Source organism: Perna viridis, chromosome 2 (assembly GCF_037379345.1).
Source record: "Perna viridis isolate PV_CMFRI_1.1 ecotype Kerala chromosome 2, ASM3737934v1, whole genome shotgun sequence".
Classification (NCBI taxonomy): Eukaryota; Metazoa; Mollusca; class Bivalvia; order Mytilida; family Mytilidae; genus Perna; species Perna viridis.
The window spans coordinates 27,626,706-27,645,501 of record NC_142446.1 but is presented as its reverse complement, the minus strand read 5'-3'; the positions used below and the strand labels follow the sequence as shown (position 1 = coordinate 27,645,501).

At 33.0% G+C, this 18,796-nt stretch overlaps 1 protein-coding gene across 2 annotated transcripts; it reads left to right on the top strand.

The window, feature by feature from the left end:
- Nucleotides 1-3: 3 nt before the first annotated feature.
- LOC148624308 (large ribosomal subunit protein uL4m-like) lies at nucleotides 4-18,265 on the top strand. Of its 2 annotated transcripts, none has more exons than XM_088567001.1 (9): nucleotides 4-141; nucleotides 3,841-3,919; nucleotides 5,099-5,276; nucleotides 7,017-7,068; nucleotides 12,063-12,180; nucleotides 13,970-14,127; nucleotides 14,781-14,839; nucleotides 17,207-17,280; nucleotides 18,115-18,265. In XM_088567001.1, exons 1-9 carry the CDS (start codon nucleotides 4-6, stop codon nucleotides 18,249-18,251), a joined length of 993 nt encoding a protein of 330 aa, XP_088423127.1. In that variant the 3' UTR covers nucleotides 18,252-18,265. The 2 variants fall into 2 exon arrangements, with proteins under 2 accessions (XP_088423127.1, XP_088423128.1); XM_088567002.1 differs by lacking the exon at nucleotides 4-141 and adding an exon at nucleotides 228-366.
- Nucleotides 18,266-18,796: the final 531 nt, after the last annotated feature.

Genomic DNA, 18,796 nt, shown 5'->3' with positions numbered 1-18,796 from the left:
TGTATGCCTTTCCTCTGTGAGGCATCGAATACCAGTTTATCATACAGTCCTCCGCTATCCACAATGCATTCTCCCTCTCGTATTTGTTCAAAATTGCGGCTTCCTAATCTACAAAATCTCGTCAGAAAAGTCAAAGCACAAGTAAGTATACGTATTTATCTTCATGTCACGATGTGATGTGCTGTTCCTTCGATATAGTGTTGATTTTATATATGTGTCAATGACAATGTCAATGGAGCCTTGAATTGTTGAAGGACTAAGGCCTATACTGTAAAGCCCAGGAACAGTGGAATACAACACACTCCACCACACACTTTTTGCGTTCAATTCTGATCTGACCTCCGTCTGTTGGAGGAGGTATATTGAGTGAGTAATTTACAAATGTACTGGCAGTTCTTTAAGAAAAAAAACTGCAAAAAAATATCTGGGCAGAATCCCAAAAGGAATTAAGAATTCATAATGTCTCCAATTTTCATATTTGTGTCATTTAATGATGTTTAATAGGTTATTTTGATAGAAGTTAAAACAAAATGATTAAAATATAATTAAATGATTTCTTCAAAATTACAAATGTTCTGGAAAAGCAGAGGACGCTTACCCTACCGGTACACCTGGTCCATGCTCCCTATTTTTAGTGGAGTCTTGAGTTGCTCATTTGCTTTTGTTACTTTGTATATATGATTTTAGTTACTTAATGTTCTTTGTTTTGGATGTCTGTTTTCCATGTCCGGTCTTTGTCCATGGATTACATTCTTTTGATTACCGCGATAACCTCGGTTCCCTTGATTACTCCTTTAATCTGTGTCATTATCGACAGGATAACTCTTGTGTACACTGTAATCTATATTGTTTAATATATTGTCTCCTGTGTAAATCCTCACTTGTATCATGATTTTTTTCTAAAACTTATTGTCAACATAGTAATTAAAACATACTTTAATTATTTTTAAAACTTAGATGACGAATTCACTAGGTTCAGGGACTTGTTTTAACCATAGGTGTTAACCCTCTCGTTTTTTGCGGGAGTCTCCCGTAATTTTGCCTTTTGACATGCAAGAAAAAAGTCTCCTGTAAGGGAGGCATCGATCTCCCGGATTCAAGAATTCCTCCCATAAAAACCACCTGTAATTGAATTTATCAAATTTTCATCAATTTTTGTTTGCCATTTTTTGTTTATGTCAACAACTGTGTGCTTTGTTTTGAACAATACCTTGATATTCGAGACCTTAATCTCTTATCCAATTTTCAACCTGGTCCTAGTTTCAAAGGCGTACTTCAATCCTCATTAAAAATTAAAACTCCTTTTTCCAAACCTGATCAATCGTCATAAAATTTGTTAAAAATTGATCAGAAATAGTATGAGGACGTATACAAGGAATTTTATAGTTGTAGCTTTCACTGCATTTGTGATATCAACAATTACACAAGCCTTTGTTTTGACTCCTGACTGTGTGGTCCTGCCTTTGAGGGAGGTTACCCTATTCATTTAAAATTTAAATTCCTTCTTCAAAACTCAATCTATCATCATGAAATTTATTTCAAATTGATCAAAAATGGTCCGAGTGTGTATATAAGAAATTTTGTAGCTGTAGTCTCCTGTTCTTGCATGATATCAACATTTTGATTTGACCAACTATTGATACAAAAAAAATGGCAGCCAGAGTCACGTCCTCGAGAAAGGTAATCCCTCCTAAATTAAAGTTCTATCTCCTTCTTCAAAACCCAAACGATCTTCATAAAATTTGTTTTAAAATGATAAAAATGGTCTGACAGTATATATAAGTATGTTTATAGCTGTAGCTTCCCCTGCTTTTTCCAGTGGCAATCAAAATTTGTCGACCCTATTGTCCTTGTGTCCCATCCTTTTTTTCATTTCATGTTCATTTTATCATCCATTTCATGTTCATCGTCTGAATATAGCTGAAATATTGCTGCCCGGACGTTAAACCCCAACAAACAAACAAACAAACTGATAAATCATTTTTGAGATAATGATGTACCAAGTGATCCATGAATACACCCTGGAGCAGACCTTTATACTTTTAAATTGAATTTTAAAATATTTAAAATATTGTGCAATATTGTGCCTAAATTCGTTGTGTCAATAATAAACTGTAAGTCCGTGTTTAGTGTGTAAAGAACTAATGTTGTGTCCACATTTGCCTCAAGTGAACAGAGTTCAGCAGGTTGGAGTTGTATCATGCTGCATTTAGCAAAGCTTTTTATTTCCATACATACTTCAAATGCTTTAAGTCTTTAAAATCAGGAAATATATTTTGTCTTGTAAACAGAAAAATTACTCTACAAGCATATTTTGAAATGGTGACTCCACTGTGTTGGGTGGAGAGTCTGAAGACACTTTGACTCCACTCACAATGTCTCCACTATGAATAGTGAAGAAATAAAAACTAGTGTTGACAGAAGTATAGGTTGTTCTTATTGTTGTATAATGACTGAGGCAGGTGTAACTTGTAAGAGGACAAATTAATGAACTAGAGCCGCCTTATTAACAGATGTGTCACTTATCATAAGTTGGATGTTGACCCCATGTTGTTTTAGATCCTAGTATACTTTTGACAGGTTGTCTCATATTTCAAACTTCACTATTTGCACTGCAGATCACTTCCTGTTGGACAGAAATAAAACCCTTTGCTATTCGAAGGTCTAAGAATATTAGTATAGTCATTGGTACTAGAACTTGTGTTTTTAACGAAGAGAATTTGAAACTTATTAAGATCCTTACTTCATATTACTACTTGCTTCTCTTTTTGAACTATCAGGTACTTGGCCATTTTGAATACTCTCAAACCAGAAAGCCTGGACAGTTCCACAAAATGTTTCTTCTGTCAGACTGAAATCAGACTCTCAGTGATTCATGATGTTTTACATGATAAATGTTATGAGGACTTCTTCCTCTACAAGTGTTTTATAAACATTTTTGTACATGTACATTGTACTGAAGTACTACAATAAATTAAAATATATGTATAATGATAAGGTAACTCAATATTTATAGGTGAATGATGCTACATGAACATGTATCAGTAAAAGATCAAATGTAGTACATTCAACAATTTGAAGGGTGTCTCTAGATAAAAAGATAGTAAACTAAGTTTAAACTGGTCCTGTAGAAGCTGGCAAGTCTCTGAACACAGGTTGATGACTTGGACCCGGTAAAAATTACAAATCCAATTGCCTTCAAACATACAGGGTTTTCCCCTTTCACTGAGCAGTGTGATGCATAGAAATGTTGAGTGTCTGTCCATCTGTCCCCAAAACCTTTTAAGCTCTCTAATTCCTACATTTCTTTATGAATTTTCATTAATCGTATAATAAAATTTGAAACCACCAATAGACTGGACAAGTGCTAAACAAGGTCCTGAATTTTTACCACAAGGTGCCATGCCTCAAAAGGAAGGCTGGTATAAATTTTTGGGGTTCAGTTGTGTTACATTGTATATTTCTTATTGTACAAATATATTTTCTTGAGGTTTATTCGAAAGGATGCCATCAGCAATAACTTGTGCAAGATAAAAGGTAGGGCTGACCAATACCAGATAAAAAGTAGGGGCTGACCGATAGAGGATGAAAAGTGGGGCTGACAGATACGGGATAAGAAGTAGGCCTGCCCGATTATTTTTGTAAGAGTTACTGCCCTTTGAACTTAGAAAGTTAAGTCTTGCTTACTTTTTTTTAATTACAACATTGTAAGTGCTTTCAAGCTTTCATATCTTCATAAATTTTCAGAGAACAGAGGATGGAACATTGGATGCTGTTCTTTTATTATATAAGTTTTGTGCTATCTTTTTATTATAGGAATTTCTTTTCTTTTTTTTTCAGAAAATTTTAACAAGCAAATGCATGTCATCACAAGCTACAAACGATGAATCCTTAGATGTGGACATTGCTGAAACTCCAGGTTGGTATTTTCACTTTTGTAAATAATTTTAAGATTAATAATATTGTAGTGGATCTAGAATGTGTTGTTTGTCAGTATTTGTACTAGTCAACACAAATATTTTTATAGAACAAATATTATTGGGGTATGATATTGTACCTAATATTTTGATATGTTGTTGTATTATGTTATGTGTATAGTTATAAAAGCAGCAGTTATTGTTTTGTTTTTAGAGTCTAGATATTTCAAAATTTGTAAAATACACAATTATGAAATATGTGCAGTAATTGTGGCCCCACCACAAAAAGTAGCAGTCGCCCTATAGTGATTGCTCTGTCCGTCCATCTGTTGCAAACTTGTGTCTGGGCTTAACTTTTTTGTTTTTTGATGTGGGCTTTTGATATTTGGCATTTTAGTAGATCATGTGGAGATGTCACACACTATTGTTGGTAACCTTTTGACCTTGAACTTTTACTTTCAAGGTTAAAATCATTGATTTTTGCACAATTGTTTGTGTCACAACTGTAATGAGTTTTGCATGATTGATTGAATTTGTTAAGCATGGCTGATGAACAGGATTTTTACCTCAGTAGGGCACTCAGAGATAGATTCCATCTCAATGATGTCTAGTTATATCTTAGTTTTGCTATTAATTAAAATGGAAAATTTTACAAAATTAAAAAAAAACAAGCAGTATTTCACATGAATTAAGCTTTTACTGCACATTTATCTTGACTTCACAGTCATTTCATTGTGTTAGATGTCATGAGAAAATCTCGTATTTTAGACACCTTTAAATGAGTTATGATTTCAGGCATGCCATGTATCATGTCCATGGTATAGGTATTTGAAAAAAAGTTGTCATTTATTATATTAAATATTAAAAAAAAACATATTTTACAGATTTGACCAAATGAAGGTATAGTTTTAGGTATATTTCCATGATGTTTGTACCAGTATATGTTATACCTTTGGAACAGTTCATATGGGAGATTCTACACTAATGGCACTGTTTTTACTTAAATATAATTTTTTTATGTAAAAATTCAATTATTTAGTATTTTTCACAGATAATATATTAATTTTAATCAAAAGCTCATACAAATCTTACATTTGATCTGGAAGATTCTAAACTTTTCATTGATTTTGTGGGATTCTCCCCTTGTGTGGAAGGGTTAACAGATATTGTGTTTTCTACAGATCCTCACCTGTATGTACCAGACAGACCACCATTACCCATGATAACATCAAGAGATGTTGAGTTTCCCTCAGAATATATACCTACCAAACAGGCATGGTTAGATTCCATGGCAACATTACAGGATGAAAAACTAGGAATTGTTGACCTACATCCAAAAGTATTTGGTGCGTATCCAAGGTAAGTATTATATTTAAATTAGTATAGAAATACAATAGCAGTTAAGTTCATGAATAATTTTGTGATATATACTTATACATCTGCCTGTAACAGTAACTTACTAGTCTTAAATCACAATTATTTAGAAGTTCCTGTGTAGTGTATTGATATTCTACATCCATGTGAGGTGAACATATATTCCACATGTCTTATATGACTGATATCTTGCTCAATTAAGAAAGGTTTCATTGTAATAATTTAGATGGGTCAAGTCCTCTTATTAGTGTCAAAGACCAGTTTGTTAACCCTCCTGGATTTAAGTTATAGAAAAGTAATACCCAAACTTGCATTAGAATTGAGCAGCATATTTTCAGTTACTTAATGAAAGGTTTCACATCATATTTAGATATTTGATACTCATAAACATGTACTTATTCTTTGTCACAAAGGTTTGTTGCAGATGATATAACCACTTACTTAAAAAAAAAAAGAAACAATATAAAAAATATTAAGAAAGATTCATTTCAAACACTGAGTCAAGTTATGTCTCAGCCCACTTTGGTGGGGAGACATATTGTTTTTGGCTCATTTGTCCGTCCTTCTGTGCAGTGTGCCCATTTGTCCCTCACAAAGTTTGTCAGTACAACTCCTCTCAAAGTACTGAACCGAATTTTATGAAACTTGGTATTAACATCATATGTAGTTGTGCATATTACCAGGAAATTTTGATCCCTCAATTTTTGTTGGACTTATGCCCTTTGAACAGAGAATTTGCCAAAAATCCTCATAAATTACCTTGTCAGCTCATCTCCTCAGAAACTACTGAACAAAATTTCATGAAATCTGGTGTGTAGCAAAAACATCATATGTGATTATACATGTTCCCGGGAAATTTTTTGTCCCCCAATTTTTGTGGGAGTTATGCCCACTTGAACTAAGAATCTTGCCAAAAATCCTCATAAATTACCTTGTCAGTGCAACTCCTCTGAGATTATTGAACCGAATTTTACAAAACCTGGTTTGTTGCAAGAACATCATATGTAGTTGTGCATATTACCAGTAAATTTTCATCCTCCAGTTTTTGTAGGAGTTACGCCTTTTAAACCAAAAATTCTGATAATTTACCTTGTCAGCGCTACTCCTCTGAAACTATTGAACCAAAGTTTATGAAATGTGATATTTAGCAAGAACATCATATGTTATTGTGCATATTACCAGAAAATTGTCAATTCCTAATGCCCCTTTTAACTTAGAATTTGCGTGCCTTTGTACTTAGAAATTTGTTAAAAATCCTCATAATTACCTTGTCAGTTAAAATTCCCTGAAACTACTGAACCGGTCTGTACAACTTCTCTGCAGCCTTTCAACAGAATTTTATGAAGCTGTTCTGTGGACATGGTGGATACTGCAAGTGGATCCAGGGGGGAGACATATGTTTTAGCAGACAAAAACAAACTTTAATTATTGACATGTCACATCTAGTCGATTATTTCCTGCATACATACTTATAATGATCTGTTTAGGACTAAATAAAATGTACGATTTGAGATATATCTGTCAATTGAAGGAAGATATTTGCTCTTTATTTAAGCATCTCATATTGTATTCATGTAGTAAAATTTACATTTAGTTTAAAAAAAATTTTGAATTTGTATATTAAACCAAATTGTAGTAATCTATGATTTATTTTTGAGAATTTTACTGCTAAAAATTCATAAAAAATTTCAGGTTATTTAAGCTTCCTTGTTTTTACTCTTTTAGGATTGATTTACTCCATAAAAATGTAGACTGGCAAAGAAAGTACAGACTTATTGTAAGTTCATCCATTTACTATGCTCTTTTTACATGCATTTACAACATTGATAGAAAAATTAGTAGTTGCTCAACTCTGTCCATCCATTCCCCTGTTTGATGCTCTGTATTTTCATCTGTCACCCTTAAGTGCACATGTTTTGTGTAATCTGTTGTTTAGGCCAAAAAAATAATATGTCTGTTTAGGGTTACATTCCTTCCAAAAATAGAGTAGGTCAGTCGGCATTTTCATTTTATTTTTTTGTTCATTTTATTTTTTCTCGACTAAAGTTGAGCCTATACTTGTAAAATAGCATCATGTTTACGTCATGAAAAAGTGTATGGTTTTAAGTAGAAAGTTTAAATTTTAACATAAACATCTATTAATCATGTCTTTTATTGCAATACACTTATTTTTTGTAGGAATTTTGAAAAAAATATAAGTACTGTATTTACACTTGGATTTACGTGATATAAATAAGTCTCCTATTCAAACGCTATTGTGACCTGGTTTTTAACGTACTTTCGGTTTTACCTGAAATGATCCGTATTATACCAGAAATTGGCGGAAATTACCGATTTTGTCAATTTTGGAGAAAAAACGTATTAGAGTCGGGAGAAAAAATTAGGGTCGGTCGGGAAACCCAAAACAGACATATTTTTTTTTTGTAACTGTATTTTTTAAACTTTGCATATTGTTTAAGGTTGAGGATATGGTAGTTGACATGCATGATGATGGTCCGGGTCCAGACATACATGTATTTCTTCTGAAAAATCAGCTGTTATTACACTTAAAAAATATAAGATTATCAACTTTTATTATACTTACATGTACTTGATCTACCGGTAATCCTTTTTTTTTCTTTTTTTATTCTTAAGACATTACCTTAACTTTGTATCGCCTTGATGGTCTTGTAGTAGCATGTTCACCTCAACTGTGGGAGTTTGTGAGTTAATATTTGGCCAAGTCATACTAGAGGCTTTAAAATTGGTATTCACTGCTTCTCCACTGAGCATTTATCATATCAGAGATTAGAGTGACAACTGATTGTCTCAGAGTCAGAATAATTTGTCCAAGTAGGTGACATGCTTACCTGGAGGCTGTTGTTTCTGTGAGCTGACACTTTACGTACCAGTCCACATTCAGACACTGCCAATGGGAAAGTGATTCATGGTGTAGAAAAACCCATGGAACAAACGATGCTTTTTCAGTCTACATATGCTGTACATTCACATAATAATAATCATTTCTGCATTCAGTCGTGCACTTTTTAGAAAATCATACATTTATCTCCCACTAAAATCAATCAAATCAAACCAAATCATGAACGATAACTCTTGCAAAATGCCAATTTCATGTACAATCTATATAAATTTTATCTCAAAAGCACAACAACTAAATGAAAAACTAAGACTGGTTAAGTGATCAGTAACTGTTTCTGAAAAAGAAATAAAACTGAATTCGGTGGGTTTTTGACATGCATGAATCACCCCCTCTCTGATTTTTAGAAAGACTGATACTTAAAAGTTCAGCTCAGAATATCAAACTGTAACAAAGCATAGTCAGTTCAATTGATCAGAAACTCTTGTCCTGAAATTCATAAAGTATCTACCATAGGACAAACTACTATCAATCACTCCTTTAACTTTGCCAGTGATCTCAGTTTTTAGCCAGTTTCTACTTTAAGAACATGTTTTTACTTTTCCCCATGTCCGCCCTTTGTTGCCATTTCTCTGTTGATGAATCTTCAACATGGTTGTTTTTGTTTCCCTACTTGTGTCCTACCATTTTGAAGAAATCAAGTTGCATTTTGCAGAAATTACAAATTCCTCGTCTTATCCTTTTACAACTATTTTCCCAAAGGGACATTGTTTCTGTTTTTGGAACAACTCAAAAAAATTGTGTTCAAGAGAGAAATACATAGTAGTTAATGCTTGATTCAGCACCACCTAGTACTATGCTTTTTGTAAAATTTTGTTACTGTGAAAGTACTATTGTTCTTGGGGTTCTAATTTTTGTGGTTTTCATGGGTAGGCCAAACCACGAAATTTTGTTCCCAATGATAAAGAGATTTCCATTGATTTATATACTAGACACCTCAAAACCATGAATTCAAGAATCCTAGAACTTGTGTTTCTTCCCTTATCCTCATTAATTGGTTACCACAAATTAAAGTACGTTCACAGTAGTAGTGAATTTTATTCATTTCTGTGAAGCCTGTTAAATTTTCATAGTATTCAAGATCTGTAATCTAATAACGGAGGGTACATTGGTGATCTAAAAGCAATAAAATGTATTTGCCAATGCTTTGTTATACCTCTTTAGCTCACCTGGCCAAAGGCCATATGAGCTATTGCCATCACTTGGCGTCCGTCTTCGTTGTTAACAATTATACAAAACTCTTCTCTTCTGAAACTACTTGACTGATTAGAACCAAACTTGGCATAAATGTTCGTTGGGGTATCCTGCATAGAATTGATGTGGGGATTTTTGATTCATACAAAAACATGGCTGCCTTACTAAAAATAGAACATAGCGGTCAGACAGTAGTTCTTCACATATATTTCAAAAACCGTTAGGTTTAACTAAATTCTGAAACGGGTAAAAGTGTTCAACATGATAAGATCTATCTCTGGTCAAATTTTGGTTGTAATCTGTTAAGGTCTCACTAACCACTTCTAACATTTCCATTACTTTACATGTTAAAAAAGTAATTTTCAAAGTCTCACTGTGAATTCCCAGGACAAATGACATCTTCAAGTTGCATACCGTTGCAAAGCTTGGAAAACATGGCTTCCAAAATCATTAAGCGAATGGTACGATGATTGTAGAAATTCTTCACAAAATTTTCTTGAATAAATAATGCTGAAAATCCATATTTGACCTGTTCTGCTAAATGACAGCATGGAGGCAAATTACTCACACATGTAAACAATATTCATACACTTTTGTAGTTAATTACATATATGATTTTAAAGTACACATTCTCAGCTTTATTTTGACTACTTTTAATCATAATACACACAAATAATGCCCTTACAATGCATATGTCTAGGTTCTGTGCGTTTTTGGTACTACATAGGGTGTGGCCATTTGACCCGGAAGTGGTTAGTGAGACCTAAGCCCTGTTGGAGTTATTGCCCTTTTTCAACGATTTTTGCTATTTTTAATGTTATTTCTTTCAAAAATCTTCTGCTCTGACACTACTTGACCAATTGAAATCAAACTTGGTATGCATGATTCTTTGGGTATCCTTTATAGAACTGATGTGAGGATTTTTGATTCGTCAAAAAACATGGCTGCCGTTACTTAAAATAGAACATAGGGGTCAGACGGCAGATTTTTGCATATATCCCCAAAACTGTTAGGTTTAGCTACATTCTAAATTTGGTAAAAGTGTTCAGCATGATGAGATCTATCTACGGTCAAATTTTGGTTTTAAATTGTTGAGTCATGTTGGAGATATTGCCCTTTTTCAACGATTTTTGCTATTTTTAATGTTATTTCTTTCAAAAATCTTCTCCACTAAAATTTTTTTATCAATTGGAACCAAACTTGGTAAGAATGTTCCTTGAAGTATCCTGCATAGAACTGTTGTGGGGATATTTAATCCGTCAAAAGACATGGCAGCCATTACTAAAAATAGAACATACAGTGTAGGGGTCAGACAGGTGTTTTTCGCATATATCTCCAAAACTGTTAGGTTTAGCCAAATTCTTTCAATAGCTGAAATGATCCTTATTATTAGGACTACAAAAGTCTTCAGGGATAAAAGTTGTCAGATGAGGTCTCACTAACCAATTCTGAAGTTTCTATTACTTTACATGTTAAACAAGTAATTTTCAATGTTTCACTGTGAATTCCCAGGACAAATGACACCAGAAAGTTGCATACCATTGCAATGCTTGGAAAATAAGGCTTTCAAAATCGTTATTCTAATGGTACAATTACCGTAGAAATTCTTCACAAAATTTACTTGAATAAAAAATACTGAAAATCAACATTTTTACCTTTTCTGCTAACTGACAGCATAGAGGCAAATTACTCACACATGTAAACAATATTCATACACTTTTATAGTAAATTACAAATATGATTTTAAAGTACACATTCTCAGCTTTATTTTAACTACTTTTGATCAGTACATAAATAATGCACTTACAATGCATATTTCTAGGTTCAGTGTGTTTTTGGTAGTACATAGGGGGGTGTGGCCATTTGAACCGGAAGTGGTTAGTGAGACCTAACTCCTTGTAAGAGTTATTGTCCGTGATAGGGGAAAATGACCTTTTTTTAAACGGTTTTCAGTCAACATCTTGAAAACAGTGATAGATTAAAAGAAAGTTTCAATTGCTGAAATGATCCTTATGTTAAAGACCTACCAAAGACATCTTGAGTCAAAATTGTTGGACAACTTCTTGTTAAATTTATTGCCTTTGAAAGGCAAAATTCAATCAGGTGGGCAATTCAGGCTCCTGGGAGCCTCTTGTTTTGGATTTCCAAGTAGTATGTATTTATAGTCAATCTAATGGGACTAGAAAACAAGAGATACATATAAAACGTTTTCTTGTCTGACTTAGTTTGTATTGGACATTTGTCAGTCAGTGACTTTAGTTGTTGTCAACTTATAAATGATAGAAATAAGTTTTTCTGGACTTAAGATTTCTGTATGACTGGTCAGTTTATGTGTGTGTAAGCCTCTATTGATGTTATCACTGTAATCTGTCAGATCTCCTTCTGGAATGTTTAACCAGTTAGTATGTCATAATATGGGAAGTCCAAATCTTAAGTACAAACCATAACATTTATATTTCTTTGCCATTATTTTTCATTTATAGCTCATTTCCTAAAAAGGCTTATGTCTTTTGAATTGTGCATTAAGATGAGGAGGTGATTAAACCAGTGATATGTAACATAAGTAGTTATAATTTAACTTTAACTTTCTAATGATTTAGTTAGTGGTTAAACCAACAGGTCAATGAAAATTTACAAGGAGCATCCTTTTGTCATTGTAGGATTATTCTTTTGCACGAACTCGTGCTGAGATGCCTGGTGGTGGTAGAAAGCCACTTCCACAGAAAGGATCAGGGAAAGCTAGGCATGGTAGCATCAGATCACCTATATTTTTCAGAGGTACATTTAGTTACAGCAAAATGGTGTGATTTAGTTTTAAAATTTCTAGTGACAGTTGAATGTATTTTAACAAGTGAATCTCAGTGTATATTTATAGACATTTGTTTTCTTTGTTTTTATTTGTTTATAGTCTTAACGTCACATTATTGTGGTTTTGTTCAAGTTCAACTACATTGGTATCACTAATTTATTCACATTCTCTCCAGTTTCTTTCTTCTGTTTCTCACTCTCTACATTGGGCCATGACTTATGTCCTTACCTTCAAGTATACAAAATATACCTCATTCTCAAAGAGCAAGATTATAACACTGGATATGAAATTGTTTGGAATGAAATGCACATGGTAATAAACAACTAGATTACAAAAACACTGGTTTCTGGTGTTAGAATAAAGCTCAGGAAACAGCAGTTTTACTTCAGTAAAGTTGATTATGCTTTTTTCTGTAGAAAATTTCACCGTCCCTGTACAACATTTATTTTTGTTTTGGGAGGGTGGGTGGGCCAATGCGGTAAAATGGGTTTGTCCATTTCTGGCCATTTTTTTACTACATGTGGGGTTCAACAGGAGAAAAACAGGAATCAAAGCACATTCATCTCACAATTTGTACACTGTGAAGGCCATTGAAGCCAGTCATGAATGGGAGATCAGGAATCCCCTGAAGGGTCTCTCATGTGAAAAAATGAGAATTTTTTCCTATTTTTTGCCCTCATTTTGGCCTTTAACCAAAAGTATTCAATACAAGGGGTTGACATAGCAGTGGAGTGAGAGACATCATTCTTATTTAGAATCCAGATAAAATAAAGCACTGTAGATTAATTCTGCTCTGATGAGGGGCCGAGAAATGAACCCTACTTCCTAAAAAATCTCTCTTTTTTGGGCAGGGGAAACTCATGAACTCTTTTTCAGCTCTCCAGTCATTATTTTTTTACAAACTCTATATCAGATAGTCTCATTTTAACACTGCCAGAACCAGTAAAGCCAGCACTCCACAGTATTGTAGAACTGCCTGATTTTGGTCTTGTAATCTGATGCTTTGTAACATTTATCACTTTAAAAAATTGTCAAGCATCTGTAAATCTATATATCTAGAAATAGCTCAAGCCAAGGCCTTCAGGATGCAGTAAAAATTTTCTGGAAAAAAATTACCCACAGCATATAGGGTTACCATAGAAACCATGCAAAAATATGCGAAAATTTGCAAAAAAGTTCATAAAATCGGGTTTAAAAATATCAAATTTCCCGCAAAATATCTGAAATTTTTATTTCAATCCCTGAAACTGTTCAAACTTTTCCCTTCAAAAACCCCTTCCTCATATGGGCATCGCCGGTTAGATTTTGAGCTATTTCACTTTGTAATCCACTTATTAAATTTAGCATGGTAAAAAATTGACTTACTTTCACTTTCACAATGAAGTCAAATTGTCATTGAAAAAAAGCCCCTTCAACATTGAATATATATAAAACATTGCAAAATACTTTTAAAAGTCCCCTTTTTTCAGAAAATGTTTTATCAACAATAGATTCTTCATTTTTAATCACTATAGCAACTACCGGTTTCCATTCATGTCATTTTTCATCCCTAGCCAAAAGTGCGAAACTAAACTAAACTGTGGAGTGCTGGCAAAGTGGAAACAGGGCCAATCCCGGATAAGTCCAGGTGCAGCACGACAGTGGTTAAGTGCTCTCATCCAAAATATGTTTAAAGCATCTGCTAATGATCTTTCAACAATCATTATGAAATAATGGTTTTTTTTCTATCATTGTAGTTCCTGTTGTTTTATTTTTTAGGTGGAAAAGCTCTTGGACCCCGAGGGCCAAAGTCATTCTTTTACATGATACCAAAGTTAGAGAGAGTTCAAGGTTTATGTTGTGCTTTGTCAGTAAAGTATGCACAGAACAACTTATATATAGTAGATTCATTGGAGATACCCCATGCTGATCCACAGGTAGTACAATACAAACATTTTATAGATAATCATTGATAATTTAGTTGAATTAATGTTGAAATGAATCTTGATAAGTTAAATTACCCAAATTAGGCAAATATGTAATAATAAAAAATGACCACATCATACTATAAACCAAAAGTAAAGATGTTTTCGTAACTGTTTGTCAGAATATTTGTTTTCTATGGAGCACGACCACAATTTGTTGTTAAGAATTATTTGCTCAGAGTTATAATACCTTTAACTACTATTAGATCTTGTTTTTTGCAACCCTTACCATAATGTTAAATCCTGGTTGAGTGTGTGTGTGTGTGTGTGACTGTTTTTACTTTTTCTCATTTAAAAATGATTGGAAGATTTTATGGGATAGATGTATCATGCAAATTTTTTGTTTCCCCATAGCTGCACAACAAAAGAACTTAATTATGGTCCTGTCCATCATAAGTACTTTGTACATGACTCTGAGTTTGATCATTAAACCTTGTTTGTACTGTGTTTTGACTGATTCATCAAGTTTTACCACAGTTGATAAAGGATTAGGAAGCTTTTGTGCTTAAATTTAGTCAGCAACAAGGGAAAGTAGCAGTCATGATTGTTTCTATGTCTGTCTTCACAGCATAAAGGATATGTGTGTTTTTTCTCTTTTGTTTTAGTTTTTAGAGGATTTAGCTGATGTGAGATATTGGGGATTCTCTGCTTTGTTTGTTGATGAGTAAGTATTAAGTCTACCAGATGTAAGTTTGATATATCTAAAACCAGTCATCACATTAGACAAAACTGATATAGAAAAGAATAATTGCTTAAACAAGAAACACCTCTAAAAAAGATAATTTGATGTAAGGTAAATATGCATCAGAAATTGACATAATATCTTAATTCACTGGAAAGCAACTGATCAGTAATTTGAGCAAAATTCCTGTGATGCGGACTTGCTGATAATGCTTGGATTGGCAAACTGATTTGATATAAGAAATTATCAGGTCAATTTGCAATAGGCATGTGCCAGCTACCCACATAGGAGGCCAATGAAATTCATTTTACTGTGACATTGCAATGACCAGCAAATTTTTACTTGTAACCATTACTGTATTGTAAACAAATAAAATGAAATGTGGTACATGTACATTATTATTGCAATCTCTGAACACATTTTTCCTGAAACAATATAAATAAATCAATACTGTAGTTTTCTAAAGCATCAAATAAGATTTGATGCATTTTAACATGTACATGTAAAACGCTGTAGAACAAAATACGGGAGTACCATGATGTTCTTACAAAATATGGAGCTGATGTTAATCTTGTCTTGTAAACTAGATACTATAAAGTACTATTATATAATAAAACATTGCACTTGGATAATAACCAGATACTGACAATGTTCATCATCTTTTGGCTTTGAATTGCTTACATACAGACTACACTACACAGGGGTGACTTCATGTTCAAGATAACTGGCGAAGTCATTAACATATATCGTAACTCATCATTGAAGACTTTGAATAGTCCTTGATAATAATGCACAAAAAATGTCAACAAAGTTGTGATATGCCAACCTTTCCCTGTCACATCACTTCATCCAATGACAATTGTGCTTAATTTTGACTGGACCATATCACAAATCATGCTGGTCATCCAATAAAATAAGTCTGTCTAATTAATACTTTTGGGTAACATTTTGAACATATTTCAGATAACAAGTGTCATTTTCTTTCATAAATTGCAATTAATGATAAAAGGAATTTATGACATTTTGTTTTAGATAGTGACTTCATCACGTTTAATATCAGGGCTTGCCCTAGCAGGCTTCCCTGAAATGAACCATGATGAAGTCACTATCAAAATGCCATTTATTCCTTTAAAGCTGCATTAGCTGTCATTTTCATAAATTTTTGTTTCTGTTGAAATATGCCTTAACGTTGAATTATTTCTACGAAATTGTATAATTTCATCAAATAAAATGTGTTAAATACATGAAAAAGACACATGCTTACCTTTGTATCTGTTATTGTGATTTTTTTTTTACCAAGGTTAAAGTATTTTTAACCCAGGTTAATGTCTTGTCGGCAATCTTCGGAAGTAATGGCGAAAAATAATTAGATCTGAGCTATCGACCTTCTCTGATTAAAAAAAGTTGTTTTCACAATATTCTGTATTATCGACAGCTGTTGCTTCAATTGCATTACTACAAACTTATTTCATTGAATCAGCAAAACTCAGTGGAATCAAAACTGAACAAATTTGGCAGCTAATGCATCTTTATTATTTACTCTTCAAATTAACATACTATCCTATTATGTCCCAACTCATATGCATCATAAACCTAATTTTTAACTGGTCTTTTGGTATTTTATACAGCTCCTATCTAAAGTTTGTCACAAGAGTTACTTTCTAATTATGTGGAAAATTAGCTCAAACTAGTTTTTAAACAATTCTTTTAATCATGAGTGTGATCTCTAACATAAGCTAACTTAGGGAGAACTTAAGGTATGTTAATACAGCATATGGGTCATTATTTCAAAAGTTTTACAGATGTTACAATGAACTGAGCTGGTGTGTCAATTTCAAAAATGAATTCAGAAATATTTATCATTTGTATACTCCAACTACAAAACATGGAATTCATAACTGTTGTTTCCACAATTGTAATTTATAAGTTTCTGATTTAGATATTTCTATCCATCTGTCCACCTACATGCATCTTGGAGGCACAACTCCTCTTAGATCTATTTATGAAATTATATAGGAAGGTTAGACATCATATGTAGAACAACAAAAATGAAAATTACTAGTGTCAGGTCACTGCTTGAGGAGATTATCCAACAAAGGGATTTAAGCAAAGTCCATATGAAGCTAGTTATCCTGAATGTAAGCTTTAGTCCCAAGTGCAACTAAACATAAAAAAATAGGGTATCTAATGGGACATTGAATGATACCCCACTACATTGTATTGTATTTAATATTAATGGACACATGTTTAATAACAAATTATCCCATGGGAACAACAGATCAAACTGTAGATATGGTTCATATCCATCTGGTTAGATTGTGTTTTTTTATTTATTTTTTTTCTTTGTAGCTCAGATGTACTGCCAAGAAATTTCTCAGTAGCAGTGAATGAGATACCGCAGTACAATGCCATGCCCTTATATGGTAAGTGGGTAGTCAAAATAAATATATAAAGCCATGGTGGTCATTTTAGCACACGGAACAATTATAAATGAAATCTGTAAAATATAAGTATTGTGGTTTTATTTATTTCCATTGGAATTGGTTTTCATGGTTGAAAGTTAAACAGACTTAAGTTGGGTACTTTAAGATTTGTTTTTTGTTGGTCAATAATGTATGCAATAGATTTATCAACACTTCATGTTAAGGCCTGATAAAATATACCAGTGTGTCTGCTAATATGCCAAAAAACAAACAATATTGTCTAGGTAGGCATAACATTTTATCTTTATACACCCACTCATTAGAATGGGGACTATATTGCATTCACCTTGTCTGTCTGTCTGATTTCAGTTTTCTGAAACAGATTTCTAGGATTCTATTGGAGGGGGTGCTTAGATATTTGGTGTATTGCTTTATACTATGCTGAATATACCCTTTCCAGGTTCATCTACTCTCTGTTTACTATATGACTTTAAACAGAAGTGGTTGAGTGGGATATTCTTAGCAAGGTGTAGTGTGCACCATCTAGTTTTGAATGTTTTACCAGATGGAATACTGCTTGTTAAAAAATAAGGGGAAATATATTAGGGTAGGTCAAGAAAATTTCAGTTTCTACTGGTAACAGCAGCATGAGGAATATAACTTCATTCTATTCTAATAACACCATTCATTCAACAAGATCATTTACATATCTATTTACAATGAAGGCATTAGTTTGAAAAATCCTGATGAAGTTTTGATCGTAAGTAATTTTGAACCTTTTATTTTACATATAAAAAAACAAAATTATCTGAAAATGAATGGTTTTTTTTGCAGGTTTGAATGTGTACAGTATGTTGAAGCATGAGACATTAGTGTTGACATTAGCAGCTGTAAATAAGTTGGAAAACAAATTATTGACTATTTTACATAGTAATGAGAAGGGAGAGACTAAGTTTCAGTATAAAGAATAAAATTTCAGTATTTATTGGAACTTTTACTTGAAAGACTAAAATTGCCACCATTTTTGCCCAAAGAAAAGATTTGAATAAGGATTGTAGAGCTGTTTTACAGGTTACATAATCAATATTTATTTGCAGAAGTAGTCTGTTTGAAAGTTTATCAAACATGCCCTCGGCAGTTTACCTTCCTTTATTATGGTATATCACTGTCCCTTTGTCAGGTTCCTCTTCCCTAACACTGCTAGGGTTATCACCCAAATATCCATAAAAAGCTTTCTTTTGTGATGTGGAAATTTGTATTACAATTTCAGAGAGATCCATATATTTTTGCTCAATATATGGTCAAGAAGTAAAATAAGTGTTGTTTTTGTTTTTTTGTTTTGTCCTTTTAAGCCCAATCCTTAGCAGTTCTGGTAATTACCTCCCAACTCCAAACCTTGTGGTACAATTTCATACTAAGAGATTCATAAACTTACAATTGAGTTATATAGTTAAGAAATGCTTGTTTTCTGCCTGTAATTCCTAAAAAGTTGGGGTCATAATCTTTCTTTAGTGGT